At 40.5% G+C, this 24,043-nt stretch overlaps 1 protein-coding gene across 1 annotated transcript in view; it reads right to left on the bottom strand.

Annotated features, from left to right (window-relative positions):
• Nucleotides 1-10,520: 10,520 nt before the first annotated feature.
• The window catches only part of LOC311245094 (neuroepithelial cell-transforming gene 1 protein-like), a 33,963-nt gene continuing 20,440 nt past the window's right edge, over nt 10,521-24,043 (bottom strand). Inside the window, exons 5-12 of the mRNA XM_084334874.1 lie at nt 21,642-21,809; nt 20,033-20,095; nt 17,101-17,197; nt 16,910-16,986; nt 15,353-15,610; nt 13,703-13,873; nt 13,104-13,290; nt 10,521-11,833 (exon numbers count right to left, since the gene is read on the bottom strand). Coding sequence (XP_084191000.1) covers nt 11,502-11,833; nt 13,104-13,290; nt 13,703-13,873; nt 15,353-15,610; nt 16,910-16,986; nt 17,101-17,197; nt 20,033-20,095; nt 21,642-21,809 — 1,353 coding nt within the window. The 3' untranslated portion in view covers nt 10,521-11,501. The remainder of the gene's footprint in view (nt 11,834-13,103; nt 13,291-13,702; nt 13,874-15,352; nt 15,611-16,909; nt 16,987-17,100; nt 17,198-20,032; nt 20,096-21,641; nt 21,810-24,043) is intronic.

Genomic DNA, 24,043 nt, shown 5'->3' with positions numbered 1-24,043 from the left:
ACTGACTTTTAATAATTTTTGTTTTGCAATAATAAAAAAAATATTAAAAAAAAAAAAGAAAAAGAAAAAAAAGAAAAAAAACATTATTATATATTGTGCATATATAACCAAGACGTATATATGTTACATGTAGTCCAATTCTACCTGCGATGCAAGTATGTGCTGCATTTCTATCGGGATGCCATCTTTCTCCATAGTGCATGTGAGAGGATGTGTCTCAGATATATGTAAGTGTGTGTGAGAATGTGTATGTGTGTCTCAGATATGTGTATGTGGGTACGTGTCTCACGTATGTGTGTGTGTATGTCTCATATGTGTATGTGTGTGTATTTCTCAGATATGTGACTGTGAATCTACATTTTGTGTGTGTCTCGTACCCATGTATGTCTCTGACGTGTGTGAGTGTGTATCTCAGACGTGTATATATATGTGTGTCTCAGCTATGTATGTGTGTGTCCCATATGCATGTGTATATCCCCCGATATGTGTAAGTGAGAGCGTATGCTTCAGATATGTGTGTAAGTATGTGTGTGTATGCCTGCTTCCTATGTGAGTATATGAGTGTATGTGTGCCTTAGATATGTATATCTCAGCCATATGCATGTGAGTGTGTGTAGCTCAGTTATGTGTACATAAGAGTGTGTGTGTCCTAGACATGCATATGTGGCTAGATATGCATATGTGAGAGTGTGATAGAGCAAGTGGCCATAGATACACCATTCGGACATACAATATATGTATATACATACATAATACAAAATAAAATATAGGTACCATCAGGTCAGATCCTACTTTTCACATATATCATCGATAATACTGAAACACCGCCTCAATCATTCATCACCAGACCGTTCAGTTAGGTGTAGAAAATTATCCCATATTTCAGCAAAGATATCCTCTCTCCCTGCGACTCTATATGTCACCCTTTCATATGATGCTGTCCGGAACATTAGTTCCATCCATTCCTTAAAAGTAATATCAATGGGTGATTTCCAATGTCGTAAGGCAATTCTACATCCTGATATCATGGCCATTCTATACCACATTCCTTGGTACTTAGACAGTTTAATCTCTTTCGGTACTATATGCCGCTGGGGAGTTATTCACCTTTACATTCAGAACTTTACTTAGGAATATCACAATTTGATCGCACATTTTCCGAACTTTCTCACATTCGTATAACATAGTAGTAGAGTACCTGTCTCCTTCTCACATCTCCAGCAGATGTCACTGTTTCTTAATTTTAGTCTGGCTATAGTTTACTAGGCGTCCAATAGCTTCTGTTTAAGACTTTGTAAAAGATAAGTTGTGACTGTGCCTCCCGAGAGAATTTACCCCATTTGGACACCAGCTTCTCCCATACTTCCTCAGTAATATCCTCACGTACATCGTTCTCACAGCTCAACCTCAGACCCGCCAATTTGGGTGCATTGTGTTCCCTTATAACATCATAGAACCTTGATGTACCGCCTTTCCTACGCCATCCTTTATAAAATATTTCTTGAATTGCAGTAATCGGGGCACATTTTGACCCAACTACTGATGACGATATACAATGTCTAATCTGCAGGAATCTATAGAAGTTTTTATTATCTATGCCAAAATCATTTCTAATATCCTCAAACGGTAATACCCCATCCTCCCCGGCTATATCACCTAGTACATGTATCCCCTTTTTAACCCAGTCATCCCATATGACTGATTTCTTACCAATCTTTCGTTTTTTATTAAACCATATAGAGGCTCTTGCAGTTAGATATGGGTTAGCTCTAGTTAGCCTGTGTGATTGATTCCAAGTTTCTCTGGTAAATGCCAGGAGAGGGTTCTTAAAAGGTATAGGTCGTCTGATTGTGTCAGGAAGGATTCCAGAGATGAGGGATATACCATTTCCTCCTCCATCTTGACCCAAGCAGGTGCTTCTTCAGCCGAGTGGTTCATTTTGGAGAGCTGGGAGAGTGAGAACGCATAGTGATACCAGTCTATAGTTTAGGCAGGGATAAGCCGCCATCTTCTTTAGCTGCATACATTTTGGCCCGACCGAATAGCGGCCTTTTGCCCCCCCACAAATATATATTAATTACCTTGTCATATTGTTTGAGTAACTGAGTTGGGAGGGTTAGTGGAAGCATATATAGGATATAATTTAATTTGGGAGCCAATATCATTTTTACTAAGTTTATCTTACCAAGAAGGGACATATTCATCTTGGCCCAATTCTGGGTTCGATTATAGGGGCAATATTAGCTTGTACTATCTCTTTCAGGCCTGGGATCAGCTTTATTCCTAAATATATCAATCCTGACGGCATCCACCTGAACTGCCACTCCCTCCTGATATCAGAGGGGCAGCATTTAGAGAGAGGCATTGCTTCTGACTTGCTCCAGTTGATTGTGTATCCAGATATTGCTGAGAAGGACTCGATAACTGTTCCAATGACCCCAGCTGCTGTTTGGGGGTTGCTGGACACCAATAAAATATCATCTGCATATAAAAATAGTTTATATTCCACCTGTCCCGCCATTACCCCTTTGATGTCTTGATTTGTTCTTAGTGCGATGGCAAGTGGTTCGAGAAAAAGCATGAACATTTGGGGAGAAAGCGGAGAGCCCTGCCTCGTCCCCCGTCCTATTGAAGGGCGAGGATACGATCCCGTTAGTCAGGACAGAGGCCATCGGATTTGTTACCCATCCAACAAACGATGGTCCGAATCCGAAACGCTCTAGCGTGTGAAACAAAAACGCGAACTCCACTTTATCAAAGGCCTTTTCGGCGTCTAATGAGAAGGCCACTGTAGGCTCTACATCGTTCCTAACCTTCCACATTATGTGTAGGAGTCTGCGAATATTATCAGCTGAATTTCTTCCTTTCACGAAACCCACTTGGTCTGAGTGTACCAAACTCGGTAATACATCCTCTATTCTATTTGCTAGTATTTTTGCTAATACTTTTTCTTCTAAATTACTCAGGGAAATAGGCCAATAGTTCCCACAATATTGAGGGTCTTTGCCCTTTTTCTGTAGCAAAGTAATAGTGGCCGACCTAGCTAGTGGGCAAACTCCCTTTTAATAGCGAGTCTTGATATACTTTTAATAATCTTGGAGAAATTATATCACTGAATTATTTGTAGAAATCGGGAGTAAACCCATCGTCTCCTGGTGCTTTACCTAATGTAAGGCTACTGATTGCAGCGTGTATTTCCTCTATGGAGACGTCCCCCTCCATTGACTTCACTTGTTGTTTCGATAGCGATGGTAGCTTAATCTTGGTGAAGAACGCATCCATTTTTACCGCTGCTTGTGGGGTATATAAATCCTGGTAGAAGCACCTGAAAACATTGTTAATTTCCTTTTTGTCTGTAATAATTTTGTCGTCTTTATTATGAATTGAGGATATAATATTTTGATTTTGCATTTGTTTTACCCGATTCGCTAATATTTTACCCGCTCTCTCCCCTTGTTCATAATATATTTGGTTGGTCCTAAATAGAGCAAACTCAGCCTTTTTTGGTATATGTTGTTCAACTCATATTTGGATTAGTTCAGTTTCCTCCATGTTTCTGGGTCTGGTCTTTGGCTGTGCTGTTTCGAGAGTGTTTTAATTTCTTGGTCTAATGCTGTCATTTTCTGTCTCTCTGCCTTTGTATTGTATGAGTCGTCCTCTCATATATGCTTTACATGTGTCCCACATTATGCCACTATCATCTATTGATCCCTCGTTAGTTTTGGTGCTGTTATAAGCTTTTGCATATACTATTCTCTGATTTGACACTGGTATTTAAATTTTGCATGCTATATTGCATTTTGAACCCAAAATTTGCAGTATAGCATGTGTGTTAACTAAGGGTTTTGCACATTGAAACTCTTATGTGCAAAATGCATCAAAGCAGTCGTAAAAAAACAACTGTAATCAAAGATCCCGCTTTCTAGTCTTGCACAAGGACCAGCATGGGTATGGGCGGGTTAATTTTCCATTGATGGGGATTTGATTAGCTGTTTTTAAATAAAGTGCGGCCACAGGATTAATAATGTTAATTCGGCCAGATAGTTCAGCCAGATAAACAAATATACTAATTCAAATAGTTGGACCTGCGAGATTTGTACTTTGTAGGTCTGCATTTTAAATGTAAGGAGTAAAAGTATGCTTTTTTTCTCTGAAATGTAATTGAGTAAAAGTACAAATCCCCAAAAACAGTGTATTGTAACAAAGTACAATTACTTAAGTACTTTACACCCCTGCCTCCATCTTAAGTTATCTACAAGTATGCTAGTGACCACCACTGTTCATTTTGTACTGCCATGTACCTGATTCAGGATTGTCAGTTCTATTTAAATCTGCACATTTGTTTTGCCATTTAATGCATCTTTACATATTTATTTACCTTTGAAAGATAAAAGCAGATTTGACAAATTAGTTGTACGTTTGAATGTGCTGTGTATCTTTCACTTGCATACAATGTTTGAATGGTTACCTGCTGCCTTGCTGGAAAAGACATTCTGTGAAAAGTTGATAGTTGGTCAAACTACACCTCGGAAAATGGCAACATTAACTCATATAAACAAGTACTGTTGACACAGTGTAAGTATGAGTGGCACTCTCCTTTACTACCACAGAAGTATATTTAGACCAGGTCCTCAAAATGAATGGAAGTGAATGAGGAGCCTGACTTCTGGGAGAAATGGTGGTGTTGACAGTGGATGACAGGAACAGCAGTGGCCCCTAGCTTACTTGTAGATGAGCTTAACTCAATGGATGCCACGCAGTTGAGCATCATTTGTACTTACCACGCCAAGCTCTAAGAGATAGGAATAAGTGGCGGTGTTTGCAGGGCTATAACTATATTCTAGCTATGGATACAATACTATGGCCCATTTGACATCGACTATCGTTCAATATGTGTTAAAGAAATACTGTGTCAAAAAATTTTGTCAAAAAATTACAAGAGCCTTAAGAAGGTAATATCTGACGAGTTAAACCGTTGGTCACTATTATTAATCCCATTTTCAGTCAAGCTTTCAGTAGTCAAGACCCATATTCTCCCTAAGATCAATTTTCTGGTAAGCATGATTCATTTACCGCCACATCCAGGATTTTGGGAGAAGCTACAGGGACTAGTATTCAAATTTATATGGCGTGAACAACATCCACGAATCAGCAATTCCACACTCCAAAACAGTAGGAAAGCAGGAGGGCTATCGGTTCCTAATTTCGAACAGTACTATTTTTCTTTTATGCTCAGACCGTTGCTAAGATGGTTCAATAATGATTCTGACATACCATGGGTGAATATGGAGAGGCACATTGTATCTCCATATACACTCAAAGATATCCTCTTTTCTGGTCTATCCCAAAGCTTTTGCCGTACTAAATTCGGCCCAATTATAGCACATTCAATTTACGTCTGGAAATATATTTCAGAAACGGGACAGTGGAACACAAAATGGCACATAGATACCCCTATTTTTTATAACAACTTCTTACTGTTGGGAGGGAAACCAGCTACATTTCCCAATTGGCAAAGACAAGGTATTCACAAACTATCTGACATATACAGTGAATACGGTCTCAGATCATTTCAAGAGCTCAAACAAATCTATAATGTCCCTAGTACATCCTTCTTTTTTTATTTACAGTTACGCACTGCAATGCGCACTTATGGTGTCCCATGGAATCAGCCTTTACCAGGTCACCCTTTAATGAATATAGTGAATGGCATAAATGTTAAAAATGGTTTTGTTTCTGGGTTATATAATAAAATACAAGGAAAACTAAACAGAACTACTGGTAATACCATTGTCTGGAACATAGATTTAAAGAATTACAACGCCTGCATAAATTGGCAGAATGTATGGGATAATATTCCGTTAACCTCTCGTAATTATAATAACCAATTAACTCATTACAAAATGATACAAAGATTTTATCTGTCACCCAGGAAACTCTGTCAAATAAAAATATTACAAAGTCCTCTATGTGCTTTATGTCCGCAAAAAGTCATAGGAACATACATACATATGATGTGGGAATGTCCAGGAATACTAGCTTTTTGGGCCAAGGTTGCATTATTTCTCACTAATATAACGGAGATAAACATACCTTGTTTGCCACACATTTTATTATTAAATGATGATTCATCTCTAAAATTAACACCTCCCAAAAAGAGTGTTTCTGGCCGGTTTAACGGCAGCAAAGAAAATGCTCGTAATGAGATGGAAACCACCTCATAGTCTCAATATTTACCGATGGAAACTGTCCTTCTACGAAGTATTGAGACTAGAGGCATCCAGTGCTAGAGCACAGGGAGCAAGGACAGAATCGATCCAAACATTACTTACTGCGGCCCAGAAGGTAAAATCAGTACTCCACTAGGTTGAACACTTGTACCTTGACACCAGAGAATGAACAAAAATCATGTTGCTGTTTTTTTTTTTTTTATCTTTTCTTTTCCTGTTTACTGTTATAATTTTTTGTGGTTGTTTCTAAATTGTATTTTTCCCTATTACTTTGTAACAGAATCAGAGGTTACCTAACAAACATAATTATGATTTCTTTTCTAATTAATAGTATCCTATACATCTTACATATCTCAATGTGATTTATCAAGAAATATCTACAGCAAGAATTTTGGGTCTCAATGAATCCAAAATGACAATATGGTTAGAAGTGGTGGAGAGAATAAAAGCTAGCATATAATGGTAGTGTATGGTTAGGAACAAGTTATAATGGTTGGATTATCCAATGGGGGGTCTGGGAGGGGGGGGGGGGTACGAGCTAGAGCATATGTGTATAGGTTTTTAGATAACAGGTATTAGGGGTATATCCTGTATAAGACAATTAACTAAATGGTGATTTCATTGGATGTGCACTGTCAACTAATGCTTGTATATCTTATCGTGTGTTGTCATGTTTGTTTATGTGTTTGTTTAAAAAATTATAAAAAAATAAAATACAAAAAAAAATAGTATCCTATACATCCAATCCAATCCAATCCAACTTTATTTATAAAGCGCTTTAACAGCCACAGGGGCACAAAGTGCTGTACAGAGGAGCATATTAAAACTATTAGCAGCACTAAAAATAGATTAAAATAAAACAAGAGTACCAAAACAGAGATAAAAAACATTAGGTAAATATAGGCAGCAATACAAGTTAAAATAGATCAGAGTACTTAAAAAAGGAAATATTTAAAAGCAAAGGACACAGTAACAAAACGATACAACAACAACACAGTAAGACAATAAGATCATAAAATCAACAAGCTACATGGTGTCGAAAGCCAGAGAGAAAAGGTGGGTCTTAAGGAGGCCTTTAAAACGGGGCAGTGATGAGGCCTGCCTAATCTGCAGTGGCAGCTCATTCCACATTTTGGGGGCGGCAACGGAGAAAGCACGGTCCCCCCTGAGCTTACGCCTAGTTGTAGGCACTACTAGGAGCAGCTGGTCAGCTGACCTGAGAGAGCGAGAAGGTGTATAGACCTGCAACAGCTCAGAGAGGTAGGGTGGAGCAAGGTCATGAAGAGCTTTAAAAGCAAATAAAATAATTTTAAAATGAATCCTAAAGTGCACTGGGAGCCAGTGGAGTGAAAATAAAATCGGTGAGATGTGGTCGTATTTACGAGTGCCAGCTAAAAGACGGGCAGCGGCGTTCTGCACCATCTGAAGGCGAGCCACTGAGGATCCACTCACCCCTATATAAAGTGCATTGCAGTAATCCAGCCTGGTAGTCACAAATGCATGGATTACTGCTTCAAAATGCTGGGCGTGCAGGATGGGCTTAATTTTGGCCAGCTGCCTCAACTGGAAAAAACTTGTTTTAACCACGGCCTTGATCTGGCTGTCAAATTTAAGGTCTGGGTCGATCTTTACACCTAGGTTCTTTACTATTGGTTTGACATGTTGTGCCAGCGAACCCAGATCTAGCAGTGAGGTCACAGCGGGGCCACCAAAAACCATGACCTCCGTCTTTTTGTCATTAAAATTTAAAAAATTCAATGCCATCCAGGATTTAATGTCATCGAGGCATTTGGTCAGCGGGTCTATGGAAAAAGAGCCAGACTTTTTTAGTGGCATATAGATCTGGCTGTCATCAGCGTAGCAGTGAAAAGGAATGCCGTGCTTTCTGAGGATGGAACCAAGGGGCAATAAATAAATAGAGAACAGTATACATGTATGCATCATGGTTTCCCCCTTTCCTAAAATGTCTATGCAAACCCGGGGGGCTGGGAGGGGGGTTAAGAAGCGACCTGGGCTGTCTTGCAGCCACAGGACCGCCAGAACGGAGGAAAAGACTGTCACAACTGCAACAGGCAGGCTACACAGTATATGAATATACTGACGGACAATCTATACTGAAAAAGACACTTTTTATGCCACTGTGTGAATTAATATGAAATGCTGATGTGAATGTCTTTCCTCTGAACTTGTTTTAAAAAAAGACAAAATAAAAAAGTTGGTCACAAAAAAAAGAAATACTTTTTTCATCCATAGATTCCCGTTTTATACCGTGGTGAATATGAGTATAGTTTAGACTAGAGTAATCCTGTCTAATCGCAGAAAACGACGCTATGCAGCAATACGTGCATTTCACAAAAAAACGCCTGTACACGCTACTATTTCTAAATCAAATCTATATTATCGGTATTATGTTTCATCATAATACGTTTTTGATGCTTTGATCGTCACCAATGGCACACGTTGTGGAGTAATGTTACAGACATATGTTGTGATCGAAGTGAAGTCATGGTTGGATCACAGCAGGATTGATACCATATAGGCCTTACCTTCACTAGGATGTACCCCAAAAAGAATATTCCAATTATCTGATCGCGAGTCCCAGTATTGGTGTCGATCGGGTCACCAACATAATCCACCACAACAGAAGCACCGGGAGCATTTCACGCTTCTCAATCCGATCGGGCCAACCGGTCCACTTGCGCGACAAAGAAAAGTCTGACCGGAGACTTTTGATCGACGCACAGGCCAAGATATAATGTTTCAAAGGGTGCTCGATACTGCCACCTGGGTGATAACCCGACTATCATCGGGTCTGGCGCTGATTGAGTTAAGAGGTAAGAATGCAGTTTTACTAAAGTGAAATATCCCTTTAACCCTTTGGGTGCCGTTAACGTAGAACTACGTTTCTGTAGCCCGACGGTTGAGTGCTGGAAACGTAGATCTACGTTTTTCTCACGGTATTTCTTTTATTCGCTATTGCCATTCATAATTCAGCGGGCACCTTGTGCATGCTGTACTGAATGTGTCTGAGCTGGCAGACGGTCTTATACCGCCCTCTAACGCCTTCGGCCACTATTGCACTCCATTAGAAACGATGTAGAGTATTTTCTCTACCGAGCTGCGGCGGGTCCTAAACACTCCGGCAAAACATGCGCTTGTAGGGATGGCTTGGACAACTGACCCCGCCCGCCCATGTGCAATGCCCAATAACGTCGGAGACAGGATCGCTGTGGATAACTGGAATGGCGATCAGATAATTGGATTATTTTTTTTGCATTACATCAGAGACCAGGTAAGGACTCTACATATCCAATCTTGCATTGATCTGATATTTCTTTCTTCCGCGATTGAAGCTGTCTGTGTGTGCTGTGTGTGGCTGTTTACTGTTGGGTGCAGGAGGGGGGGGGGGGGGGGGGGGGGGCGCCGCGCTTCAGGGCCCATTTCATGTATGCACGAGGAGACATAATAATGATAATCTAGCGTCTTCATGTCTTTTTCCTGGAATTACTCAGAAGCACCCAAACTATATTCATATTCAAAACGGTATAAAACGGAAATGTATGGATGAAAAAATAATCCGTTTTTTGCACGTTGACCGGAAGCAACTCACTGACAATTGACGGTGTTATTAGACCCATAGCTATAATATAAAATATAGGTTTAGCTCTACAAATAAGGTGAGCGTTTACATGGGGTTAATGGACGGCAAGGCCAGATGCACTTTCCGGAAGGGGCGTGGCACCCAATGTGTTAAGTCCCTGACTGGAATACATGTCTCAAAATGACATTCCAGAAATTCCATGAGTGCATACATGGAATACTAAAAATGGAAATGGTTGACATATTGTATGAGGGATATCAATGTAACATCTACAAGAGACAGTAGAGTAACTCAACTGTCTTGACAGTTTTGGATTATGCTCCACTAATAGGATTATACAGTATTGCCTGGTCTCCAATAGTCAGGGTTTAGCCGTGCTGTGGCCTGTTTTAGCCGGCTGAGACTGTTGTATCATGGTTTAGCTTGTGTAGCAGTTGGTGGTGTGAATTTTGAAAGGTTTCCAAGCAACCGGTAAGTTTACAAGATATGTAATGGGAAACACAAACCCAACCCAATCATGCTAGACCATGGTTAGCGCCAGCCAGGCTGAACATAGTTAGTGGAGACAAGGCATATCTTGAAATACTTACTAAGTAGCTAAATGTATTAATTGAACCGGTTTTCTTGAGCATCTAATGTTGACATGACACGTGTCATGATGACATTTGGTGATTCAATGTCGACAGAGAAGGGAAGTGAGCAGTCTACACTTGGCATGATGTTCTGATACTATAGGATGCTTAAGTATAACTCTGCTTGTAGTCAGTGTCACAACTCAGGAAAAGAGATCACCAATGATAGATGACAAGATTCTTTACTTTTCATACAAATCCATGCACCACACACGACTATTGTACATACGTTCCTCTATTTCAGCCATCTTTAGTAATGTTTCACGTCATCTTTACACACAGCATATTACATAAAAGCCGTCTTGTCTCTCACTTGTGTTCCACTCAAACCCTTTTCACAGAAGCCATTTGGACATTTCATTGCAGGGTAAACACAGATGCAATTAATAACATTAATTATGGTCCCATTCTATTTACGTGGGCCAGGGCCCTGGTATTGTGCATGTTGCACACCTAAATGGAATGGGAACATGATTAATGTTATTAATTACATCTGTGCTTACCCTATGATGACCCGTCAAAATGACCACCATGAAAAGGGCCTATTACTCCCACATCCAGTCTTCAAAAGAGCCCCGATCTCTCTTAAACTCATTCACCTCCACCATCACACATGGTGACGTGACAAGACAACTTATACTGTCAAACAACTTTCTCAATTTCTTGATTGATGATTTGAAATGTTTGAAATCAACAAAAATAAATTTCTCAGAAAAAACAGTGGTATAAAACATTTAGCTATAAAATAGTTCCACATACAGACAACTGCTGTAAACAAACATGTCCAGTCACAATGGCACATATATAATTCATTCTTTTGTAAACCATTTCCTTCTGGGACAACATTTAAAAAATGTTTGGATGGATTTTTGTTAAGTGCTATATTCCTACCACTACTTGAGTGTTAATGCTTTGTTAAGCAAAGGACCACATATAAACAGGGATGCACGGAAATACATTGGTAGAGTCACACGACCAAGTCCAAGAGAAATGTGCTTGTCTGAAAGAACCGCCAGACGCAGGCTCATGTTAGAACGGCTACACCCCAGTCTCCTTCCTCTTTAGTGACCCACAGAACTTTCTCTCCAGGCTGGTGCTGGAGTGTGTCCGAGGGCCCAGGTTAGAGGACCCAGAGACGGGTGGACAGTTCTCGTCTGTCTCTTCGCCACAGATGCAATTTGAGACCATGGAGGATCGGCGTTTGGCTCCGACGGCTTCTCCCTGGTCCCCGAGTAGAGCCCTCTGGTGCTGGGCAATGGCACTGCGCAGGCAGTTGAGCCACTGCTGCTTGTGGTAGACATCGTTGACCTGCAGGGTATGGGACTGGCCATGGGACGGATCCACAGAGCTCACGCGGAACATGTTCTTAGCTGAGGGGGGGCAGAGGAACACCATATTTGAATGAAAAGGGCTTTCCTTGGGGAAATCATCACCTGTATATTATGTTTGTATGCTAATTTTAAAACTGATGTATACGGAACAAATTTGTATGGAGAGTGACGTATTGACTATTTGTCATACTATCCCCGTCACTGTCCACAAGTTGTCCTGTTGTCATTGTACTACGTGTGTCTGTCATACTGTGAAACTTTTGAGTTGTTGATGTCTCTCGCTGCCATTTTCACAGAGACAAATTCCTGTACATTCATTGAATTTACCCAATAGTGATTCTGATGCCGATAAGTTACACATTTCAATGTTAATTCCATTTAAATGTATATCAAGACACACTTTTTTACTGTACGTTCAAATAAAAAGAAAAGTTAAATTGAGAGGTGGTACGAATGCATACAAAATCAATTGAAAGGTGCGAATGGAGGCGAACAGACGCAGCTTCGCTCCAGGTTGTGTGAATGGCGTTTGCTAGCCCCTTACGTGACTGCGATGTGCAAGCCTGGGGCTCTAGTGACCGCAGTCACTCTCAGCTGTGCCGCGACCAGGCAAAAAAAAGTACCAAGCGGTGATCGGGGGCTGGGGGTGGGTCAAAAATATATCAGATATGAATTTCAAAGATACCCAGCGTACAATATGGGTTTAACACAGCTTTACAGTGGGGTCTGGAAGCTCCCCCTGCGCGGTGACACCAATGGCGGAAATACACGGCTCGCTCTGTACGTACCACTCGCTTTGTAACAATGATTTAAACTGTTTATTAGCAACTCCAAGCTTCCAGACCCCACTGTAAAGCTGTGTTAAACCCATATTGTACGCTGGGTATCTTTGAAATTCATATCCGATATATTTCTGACCCACCCCCAGCCCCCGATCACCGCTTGGTACTTTTTTTTTGCCTGGTCGCGGCACAGCTGAGAGTGACTGCGGTCACTAGAGCCCCAGGCTTGCACATCGCAGTCACGTAAGGGGCTAGGCGTTTGCAAGAGATTCGACAGGCGTGATGGAGCAAATACAGGTATATCTTTGTATAGATTAGATATGGAATAGGTTACATTTAGATATCTTATTTTTGTAAATGTCAACAATGCCACTGTTGAGGCCAAACGCACTAGCATGTCTTCACGTCAGTTTAGCTAGTTATCAACTGTCAAACTGAGTTGTATCTGAACATACTGTGAAACCTCTGAAACACCCACTGCAGACACAGTGCTGCAGGTGAGGAGGAGCACCGCCCAGCCAACCCACCTTTCTCCCCGTTAGTGAACGCCCCCCTGAAGGAACCGCCCATGCGGACGTCACCATCCTGCAGCTCCTCCAGGGCCAAGTCCCGCACCGGGATGGGCTGCCGGTACACCTGGAAGCAGCTCCTCTCGTTGCGCGTCACCGGCCGGGTGAGAACCAACAGCTCAGAGTAGAGGAACACGTGCAGTTTCTGCAATGTAACATGAAAGCAGAGTGTGTTAGTATTAACATTAGAGTCGTAGTATTAGTATAGACTGATGGTTGACATGCTGTGTTACAATGTGTTTGGCAGTGGGGCGGGTTTGGTTTTCCAGTGCAAGTTGTAATGTGATATAGCATACATTTGCTACCGTCATACAAAACCATTTAACTCTTTCAAAATGATCCTCCTATTCTATATTCTATACATCATTTTGTCATGGTTCACAGTTAGAAAAACAAAGGAAACTGTGCACAATATTGTATTATGCATTTGTATCTACTGTATTTACCTTTGCAAGCTCATTACAAAATATTAAAATCATGAAAACAGAGTAACGTAAATTGTGCAATTGTGGAAAAATAAACAGACAATAGAAAGTGTCTGTGTTGGAGAGACTCACCGATCCGCTCTTGTTCCGCAGCTCTCCATGACACAGGAGGCTCTTACAGTCGTCTATGAGAGGGTCTCTCTGCCTGTCGTCCAGGTACTCTAGCTTGTCAATGTAGTACTGGCACTCCGACTCTCCTTTCCTCACGTTGATGTCAGACAGAACTCCCTGGATTATGGTTATCTGGAGAGTTAACGCATGAGATACATTTGGCTGTTTAGCGAAAATACGACTTGCTACTAAAATATATCATCATCTAGGGGTGCACCGATATGAAAGATCAGCATCGGCCGATATAGGCTTTAGAAAGTACAATTGGTATTGTTCCGATTTAAATCTTTACAGCAGATATTGACCTCCGAATGGGCCCAAGTTTATTTCCTGTTGCAATGTGTCAATACTATAGCTGACAGGAAATAAGCTGTTTCCCTAACAACGGAATTCCTCTGAAAATGTCTACACAGATAGATTAAGTGACCTTTATACAGGTACAGTTTTGCTTAACACTTTCAGCGCCAGCCGTTTTATCCATCCTTGTAGTCAATGGGCCACGCTTTAAAAGATAGGGATTTTCACTGTGCGTCACAATGTTTGCAGGGCTATATCTATATTATAGCTATGGAGACAATACTATACTCATTTGACAGTCACTATCTCTCGTCCAACATGTAAAAAAGAGAAAAAAATTTCATGTGTACGTTCGCGTGTTATCCCGTGGTGAATATTGTATAGTTTCAGAGTGATCCTGGCTAATTCCTGGAAGCTGCGTTATGTAAAAATATGTGAATTTTGCTTAAGGCGTTTGCATTGCTCGCCTGGAAAAGTTACTATTTTCCAAATCAAAGGTATATAATAGGTATTATGTTTCATCATGAATGCATCAAGGGGGGGTAATTTTTTGATGCTCTGATCGTTAGCAACGGCATTTTTTTTATACTACATACGTTGATCATTGCGATCAATGTGAAATTGTTGGATCAAAGTAGGATTGATGTCATATAGTCCTTACCTTTACTAGGAGGTATCCCAAAAAGAATATTCCAATTGTCTGATCGCGATTTCCAGTATTGATGTCCATCGGGTCCCTGACATGAACTGGCAAAAAATATGCATGCAGCTGAACACGTTTCAAAGTGCTCGGATGAAGTGATTAACTTGGCTTGGTCTAAATTCTCCGCTCGGACCATATATATATATAATGTAACACAGTGTGAAATAAGGTTTCAAAGGGTGGGCGATACTGCCACCTAGCAGGATTCGGCCGGCATTGCACTTTCCGCGTCTCAGAATGAGTCCCAATGATACACAGAGGTCCGTGAGACTGTAATGAATAAAAGAAAATCGATGAAAACGATCAAAAACGCGACTATACTCGGGTTTTGGCGCTCACCGCATGGCGAGATAACCCGACTATAGTTGTGGTTGGCCATGAATGAGTTAATGCATGTGCAAAATGAACATGAATGACTTTTGTTAAACAACAAATAGATTTAAATTAATATCTCCTTTAACTGATGTGGTCGTGCCCTTTTTTTGGTTACAAGAAGTGTTGTAACCCAACACTTCTGACACCACTTCCTTATCTAACGATAGGCATGTTTCCAACCATCAGTATCAGCATCGGTACGTGAGAATAATAATTGCAGTTAATGAGCAACATACAGCTCTCTCCAGATTGGCTACGTCTGGGTGTTCAGGAGGGGTGTGCCTGAGGACCTCTCGCAGCAGCAGGGGATATTTGACCAGGCGGGAGCGCGGGATGTCCAGGAAGCTCCAGAGGTCCAGTTTCCTACTGAAGGGCGACTCCAGGCAGCGCTGCAGGAAGTCCTGGACCCGCCGGTCCTGCTTCTTCTGGTCCAGCAGGGCCTTGGCTGCCAGCTGGTTACTGCAGTATTTCTTGTAGGCATTCAGACCAGGCAACTGAAGAGGACGCACAGAGCAACACATACTCCCCTTTACACTTTGTTGACATTGTGTGACGCGTCCTGCCGTGGAGTGTGTGTGTTCTGAGCATCAAAAACATTTATATTATTCCATCACAACATCTGCAATGATAAGCATTCAATTCTATGAATACATTAGTCTAGATGGAAACATAGGTCCACCTGCATGGTCTGGATTTTTTCTCGTCGCCTGTTTTTTTTCGTAATCCTTGAAGTGTCTATTTTAAATCCAAAGTAGACCTTGAACACCTGCCTCCTTCCAAGGTCCGTCTCATCCCACATGTACAGCGAGTCAACTTCAGAGTTGCCTGCTACAAAAGAGCAGACCAGCCAATATTTGAGATGCCCAAACCCTATGATCAGGATATGGGCTGGGAGAAGATGAGGGGGTGTTAGAGCCTGTCTGGACGATTGGACCCATCCTCCCTCCTTCTCTTGTTGAGGTACTGGCCCAGAAAGCGGAGTCAGAAGAGCAAGAAGCTCTTAATAAGGAGGCAGATTATGCAAAACATAACGTGGATGAGGAGGATGGAGAGTACGAGTGTGATGAGGATGGAGATTGGAGCGATAGTCTTTGACGATCTCTTTGATGATGATTAGTAGTTTAGGTTTTAATGTTGTGCCAACAGAGAAGATGTACTGTAATAGTACTTTGTTTGAACCTTAACAAAACATATTTCACTGGATTTCAAATAGTATAGGAAAATGTGTTAATTGGTCTATGTAGGACAAATTAGTCTTTTCACATTAGTCTTCCACTTTTGACCTTGTTTACACAAAATCTACAATATTTAGGGCATAACAGCATGATACAATCATTATTAACATTGTATTTCCAATATTAACCTCATATTGATCTCATCTGATGGACTACTTGTGAGTAAAGTGGGAAAATAGAGATGTGATCTAAACATTTTCCGCTTTTTTTGCATTTTCTTGTTCTGAAATAGAATCAAGATGCGTTTGAATCTTAAAAATAACAATTTAACTGAATTCCTTGGGTCAATATTGTTTGGGGAAATGTTTTAATTTGTATATGTTGTTAACTTCAAAGGTTATGCTGTTTTCTTTTTCAGGTTTTCGTTCAGGATAGGTGTAATAAAGGGTTAAAAATAAACCCCATGGGGCATTATTTCAACCCGTTACCTGTTAAAGTCTTAAAATAGACACTTCAAGGATTAAGAAAAAACTCCAGACCATGCAGGTGGACCCGTGTTTCCATCTAGACTACACTCTCCTGGTGTGCTGTGTCGAAGCGGCAGTGCCCACTGCGTACCCAGTCAATGACTATCTGTCCAATCTGACCCACGGTCCCGTTGGGGCCAGTGCCCTCTGTGAGCTTAGTCAGCAGGTCTGCAGAGATGAAAACAAAACCTTATCAGAAATCCCCCTGTCATGTCAACAATTACATATGAACTGGTACCAGCTTTGACAGTGGGACTTTGGACAAAGGTAGTGACGGCTTACCTTCGTGCAAAGGGATATAGCCATCCAGGTCCCCAAAGATATGAGCCAGCTCCTCCTCAGTCATAATGGAGAGCTTTAGCATGGGGTCATGATATGCCTAAATGCAAAGCAGCAGTGTGAGTTCAATAGAGTTGAAGACGTGGGAAGCGAACATTTGAGTAATTCTGTGTGACTATATGCGACTTATACAGAATGAATGTTGTTGCAATGCATAACCGTCTTGCTTGGTTATATGTTAAAAACAGGTTACTCTATTCATTAAAGGGGAGATGTTGAATAGCGATATAAACATAGTCATAGCATCAAATTAGTATTTAGATAAACCACAGAAAAAAAATCAAGTTATAAAAATAAGCCGTTTCTAAGAAAAAATTTGTGTAGAATTTATCAACCAGTGTGCCGCCATGTTTGTTCACGTTAAATGCTGCCGTCACGGAGATGGTGTGCGCCCGGAGCCTCCCACCTCAGAGAATTGCACGCTGTAGCTATTGACCTAGAGGCTGTAGGTAGAATGGATCTGGACATGTTTGACGAGGTGGACAGACCCACAGAGAGTATCCGAAACCCAGTGGCCTATGCCTTTGAGCCAATTAGAATGGCAATTAATTCATTTCTATAATTAATTAAATGGAACGCATTATTTTGACATCCCTAATATAATAATAATATCTCATCCGACAGCTTTTGATATTTTCATTCCAGGTTCTTTCTCTCTTCTGGGGGAAAAGAAAACCCTCTGAAGGGGAATTAATTAAAAGCTCTTAAAGTGACTTCCTACATGAACACATGAACTTATGTTAATTATTAATTAACAGGAACAATTTAAATAAATAACGTTAGTTGGAGATGATTTGTGTGCTAATTTAAGGCAGTCAATGAGTCTCTCTCTCTCTCTCTCTCTCTCTCTCTCTCTCTCTCTGTCTCTCTCTCTGTCTCTCTCTCTCTCTCTCTCTCTCTCTCTCTCTCTGCGCGTATAGGATAGACCGGTCTATCCTACATTACGCTTGTGATGGAGACAGACTTTCAACCTTCATTTGGGAAAAATAAATAATATGTTTAATAATAAGTAAGACAACGGATCTGTTTAACGAATTCCATATAAATCTATAGTTTATTATCCGTGGCCGTCAGATAGACTCATTGGTTGCTCGTAATGTAGGATAGACCGGTCTATCAAGAGAGAGAGTTAGACCGGTCTATTAAAAATGATTAATTAACAAACAATTTACATATAAATATAGCCAAAAACATGGCCTACTGCACTTCACTGCTAATAATAGTTATTTTGCACTTCTGTTACATGCACAAGACTATAATGCTAAAATCAGACTATTATAAACAGGGGCTCTGTCTCTTGAACTGACTTTCCTCTCTCTTTCACGTGGTAAAATTTATTCGAACAGCCGGGAGCAATGCAAAAAGAACCACTGCGGTTCCGTTTTTCGGTAGGTAACGTTACATTTGGTTGACAATTTACTGACCGACTTTCACGACACTCATGTTTACGTATCTAACCAGCAGTGTAAACCGGGAGCCAGCCCAAACCATTACAGTAACGTCACCATCTAGCTAACTCTAAAATGGCGCCGCCCATGGCAAAAACGGGGAAATTACATTTAAGTTTTCAGACAAATACCGTAATTCCTCTAATAGTAACCGGGTCTCAAATACAAATACTCAAAAATGGCCGGGTGCGCTCTTGAGCTAAGCAATTATAAGCCGGCCTCCTAATACAAGCCGGGTTACTAATATACTGAGCTGCATACTGAGCTAGTTACTTGATTTCACTTTGAAAACGTTGAAATGACCACCTGTAATTGCACTGTTTACTATTTCATACAGTACTTGGTTTCAATAAATGAACCCAGTACATTTTACTGGGTTCAAACTGACACAAAATGTTGATTTATTCATTATGATCAGTTTGAAAATTTGAAATATAGGCCTCCCTCTTATACAGGCCTCCTCCTAATACAAGCCTGGTACCCGCTACAGTTGAAACAAATACAAGCCGGGGTTACTATTAGAGGAATTACGGTAAGCAGGATTTCACATTTGATTATAGGACCCTGTCTTACCCAAGGTACACAACAAACATATTGTTTAACGATTCATCTCCCCTTTAATTGTATTTATCAGAAACATCTCTATAACAAAAAAAACTGTTTATTTTGTATAACAATTTATCTTTTGCTATAGGAGGAAACTTTATCAAAAGCAAGAACAAACTCAATCAAATGAGTGGTTATGTACAGAGCTATGCATGAATGGAATTCACTCCCTAGACATCGCATGAGAAAACAGTACGATTTAAAATTGTATAAAACAGTATATTTTGACAAGGGATATTTTAACAGATATAGAAACTATTGAAATGTATGAAAGTTGTTTTTTTATGCTTTTCAAATGCGATTGTAAAAGTGAGTTACAATTATCAGGTCAAATAATCTGTATTGGGACTATGCATTGCAACAACATCATTATGTATCAACATCAATTTAGTTAGCTGTTAAATTAGGCGTGTATGAACAAATGTGTGGGCATATAGTTGTGTACAGTGAAGTATTCTTAGTTATTTCACATAACTTGATTATTGTATATTGGCGCTCGTCTTAGTATTATGTCTGTGTGTGCGTGTGTGTATAGGGCAGCAACAAAGTTTTTCGACAGATGCAAGTGGAGAAACTTTGTTGCTGCCCCATTCACCAGCCGGCGTAATGGGGATAAGTATATATAAAAAAAATTTAAAGTGTGTGCGTGTATACTAGTCCTTTGTCCTGTTTACTTGTAATGCCATGTTATGATGCAAGTATTATGTTGTATGGTCACAATGTACGGTTTTGTTGTGGACCCGAGGAAGAATAGCTACTGCAATGCTGTAGCTAATTGGGGATCCTAATAAACTAAACTAAACTGAATCTAATGCTCTCACCTTCCGTGCAAGTTGGAGGTCTTCAATGAGGTCCTGTTCTCCTCTGTATAGTTCATGGATAGCCTGGAGGGAGAGCACATCAATGTTAGATTAGATTAAAATGTATTGTCATTATACAGCACAAGTACAGTACAACGAAAAGAGATTTGGCATCCAACCAGAGTGCAAATGTAGCAGTTAAGTGCAGCAGCAATATACAAAGTACAGGTGATTAAACTGGGTACAAAACATACAGATTAGTACTACTGAGTGTAGTGCTAATCAGATGCATGTACAGAGTTTTAGTATAATATGTACAGTGATACAGGTGTAAAGACAGTATGGTAATAGTCACACACTAGCAGCCACTTTAACACTCATGCCGCACACACGCACACTTATGGCCAGAGGAAAGGCCACTTAAAGTAGTATAACACCAGGAACAGTGTATTGCACTACTAAAGCTAACTAGCATGTCCTATATGCTCTGTAAATACTAATGTACAGATACCGAGATGGCACACCATGTACCTGTTTATTGCACTGTTTTATTGGATTCTATTAATATGTTGTACCACTGTATTTTCATTGGATTCTATTATATGTTGTACCACTGTATTGCACATCGTCGCGGGCAAGACCAGCCGCATTTCATTGTATACCTGTATGCCGTGACAATTAAAACTCTTGAATCTTGAATCTTGAATCTTGAATCTTGAATACTGGGTCAGCAGCGTAACTAGTGAGAGTAGGATATGTACAGATATAGATCTAGTGTCTACAGATATGTAAAGGGACTATGTGCAGGTAAATAGACAGGTGTGGATAGATATATATGCAGTGAGAATGAATATATAATATATATGGTATATACAGCATTTGTACACGCATTATATGCAGGTGTATAAGTAAGTATATAGAGGGGTTATATGCAGGTATATTCAGACAAGTATATATATATACACTACAGTATATGCTATAAATATAAGAATATAAATGTAAATATGCTGTATATACAGCACTGTTGTACATGCTATCATATAGAGTATATAGGTAGACTATAGTATGAGGTGGGTAGTTAAGACTATTATGATTACAGTGTAGTCATGTGTAAGTAAAATAAAGCCCCAACAAATGCTACACTGAAGAGGTGCTTCACAGAAAAACACAGATTTACAGTATTTTGCACACATTCATTTAGTTTGACAGTTAGACCGTTAATGAGTTTGAATATTGCCTCCTGTGATGTCGTCATCATCATCAGAAGACACTGAATCTTTGTGTTGTTTTAATTACAGCTCAATGAAATTATGTAGATTTCATTGAGCTGTAATTAAACCAACACAAGGACTCAGTGTCGCCTGATGACATCACATGAGCGGATATTCAAACTCATTTACTCTCAATAACTGTCAAACTAAATTAATGTTTGCAAAACAGTTTAGAGCCTTGGGATGTGTGTGATATTATGTGCAAAATAAATCCGTGTTGCGTTTCCAGTGAAGTGCCCCTTTAAAACAGAAGGTTTGGGGTTTCAGTTAATTGACCCATCTCAAACACGCCCTCTTTTCTAGATCCTCCAATCACAATGTTTGTTTCCCGCACTCCAGTGGAGGAGAAAGTTCAGTACCTCCTGTCTCTTGATCTCCTTGGTGGAGAAGGTGCTCTTCTGCTGGACGTCCAGGGTCTCCGACCATAGTGTGCTGTTCCTGCGCTTGGTGGGAGTGGGGCCTGCCGCCTTGCTGCCGGCTCGAAGGGACACTCCCGGAGACTTGCTTTCACCGCGTAATGACATTGCCTTGGAAACAGACATTTAAACTTGCAGTTATAATCATTGTGACGTAGATGGGTTGGTCATTACCATTATTATTGTATTTGTAACACCATGTGAACATCAGGTTAGTATAGGTAAGTTATTATGGTATGTTGTTTGTTATTTGTGTATGGTGGTGTCACCGGGAAATAATTCCCTCGTGTTCCCTTTAGGTACCGCCCACCCCCTCTTCTGTAGAGACTGCTGAGCGCCCAATGATGACTTCAGCTGAGAGCAATCAATCATCAAGGGGCGGGTGGATAAAGCCTGTGAGAATGCAACCACACAGGGCGTCTTTTGCAATGGATGAGATCAGACTCATTATTGTGTCGGTCGTGTTCCACTGTGGGGTGGAAGTGAGCATAAGAAACATGAGGTTTCATATGCGTTTGGTGAATAGCCTGTGGCGTAGGTATTGTGTGGCTGGGTGGTTTTCCCGGTTTTACCAACCATACTTTATGTGTCTCTATATTCCTGTGTTACTGTGACACTTGTACGTGTCCAGTTTCCCCGTGCTTTTCCCATGTGTTGGGGTTTAATAGCATAGGGGTACTGTTGCTTGTGTGTTTTCTGTGTGGCACTGACGGTGTCTCAGCGCCTCACCCTTGTTTAAGTTTCAAGTTTGTTTATTTGTCACAACAAAATACAGAATACTTTATGATGAAATGCTTGTTTCTGTATGAGCCCCTGAGTGTGCTACATCCAGTAAAAAGTAATTAAGAAGTAAGTAAGGCAATGTTCAGTCAATATACAATATATACAATACAGAGTAAAATGAGTAACAGTGAGGTACAATGCAGAAATGAGATGAGGTACAAAACTTATGGTAGGGTGCAAATGAGGTATGACGTAGTGCAAATCTCTTTAATAATAGATAAATATAAAGTGTGTTAAAGTGTCTAAAGTGAGTGGTAAGGTGAGTGTTTGTTTAAAGTGAGTGTGTACATGTTGAAGGAAATCGATGATTTGCATTTGGTTTATAACCTATATAGATATTAGTTTTAAGAGGACAGTATCAGTCGTGTGTGTGTGTCTCCAGCCAGACTGTGCAGACAAAGGGCCTTTATCAGCTGCCGAGGTCATTATCACCACAGCAGAGGAGTGCGTTTCAGTGGGGTGAGAGGCTGAGAGGTGTTTTAATATCAACATCGCCGTTGTCACAGGGATGGGAGATAGAGACAGAGAAATCTGGGTCGTAGGTCAGGAGAAGTAGCGGTTGCTAGGGGCGGGGCCTAACAAAAATAATGGTTGGTTTCAGGTTGCCGACCGACCCTGCCGATTTAGGTGCGACCCAATATATTTTATGAGTTTTAAAAAAAAATTATATATTAAAAAAAAAAAAATTTTTTTTTTTTTTTTTTTTAGAATAAAGTTTCATAGAAATCTTAGTCAAACATTTAGTATTATGGATATTAAACATGCTGGCAGAGTACATGCATCCATGTTGTTGTGAACATTTTAACCCTTTCACTGCCACACGACAGCCGGTTAACCCTTTCACTGTGACAATACAGAAGGTTAGCCCTTTACTATCACACAACCGACGGCGATGCTCCATCATTAGCATCATTAGCTCCGCATCCGCGGAGCTAATGATGCTAATGATGGAGCATCGCCGTCGGTTGTGTGATAGTAAAGGGCTAACCTTCTGTCGTGTGGCAGTGAAAGGGTTAATTAAATAAAGAAATTCCCTATCCATAGTCGCCGTGGGAAAGAATAAAATAAAAAAAAAATAAAAATAAATTCCCTACCTACCCATGGCCAAACTGACAACCAACCTGAAACCAACTATTATTTTTGTTAGGCCTGGTCAGCCGTTGCTAACGACTATCGTTTATAGCTGTGTTTCTTGCTGTGTAAGTTAAGATTCAGACACGAAGCGGACGCGAGCAGAGGAGGGGTAGGGGGGGGAATGGAGTGCCACAACATCACTGGCTTCAGCTGACAGGGAAGGCCTTGGGACAGCTAGGCCGCACGACCACCGAACGGGCTGACAGGAGAGAGATCGTTAGAATAATGAATTAAGACTGAACAAGGACATTACAGAATGGGGTTACATCTGATTACGAGGCTTTGTTTATGGAATAAACAACGTTTTACCAAGAAAGGTACCACGTCTGCCAGTGTCGAATTCTTATGATTACGGATTGCATTAAGGGGGATGACAAAGATGTACAGCCAGTATGAGAAGGTCGACTTCAGAGAGAGAAATAAACACA

Source organism: Notolepis coatsorum, assembly GCF_963971535.1.
Source record: "Notolepis coatsorum genome assembly, chromosome: 18".
Classification (NCBI taxonomy): Eukaryota; Metazoa; Chordata; class Actinopteri; order Aulopiformes; family Paralepididae; genus Notolepis; species Notolepis coatsorum.
The sequence above is the reverse complement of the archived record's forward strand: the minus strand, read 5'-3'. Positions and strand labels throughout refer to the sequence as shown.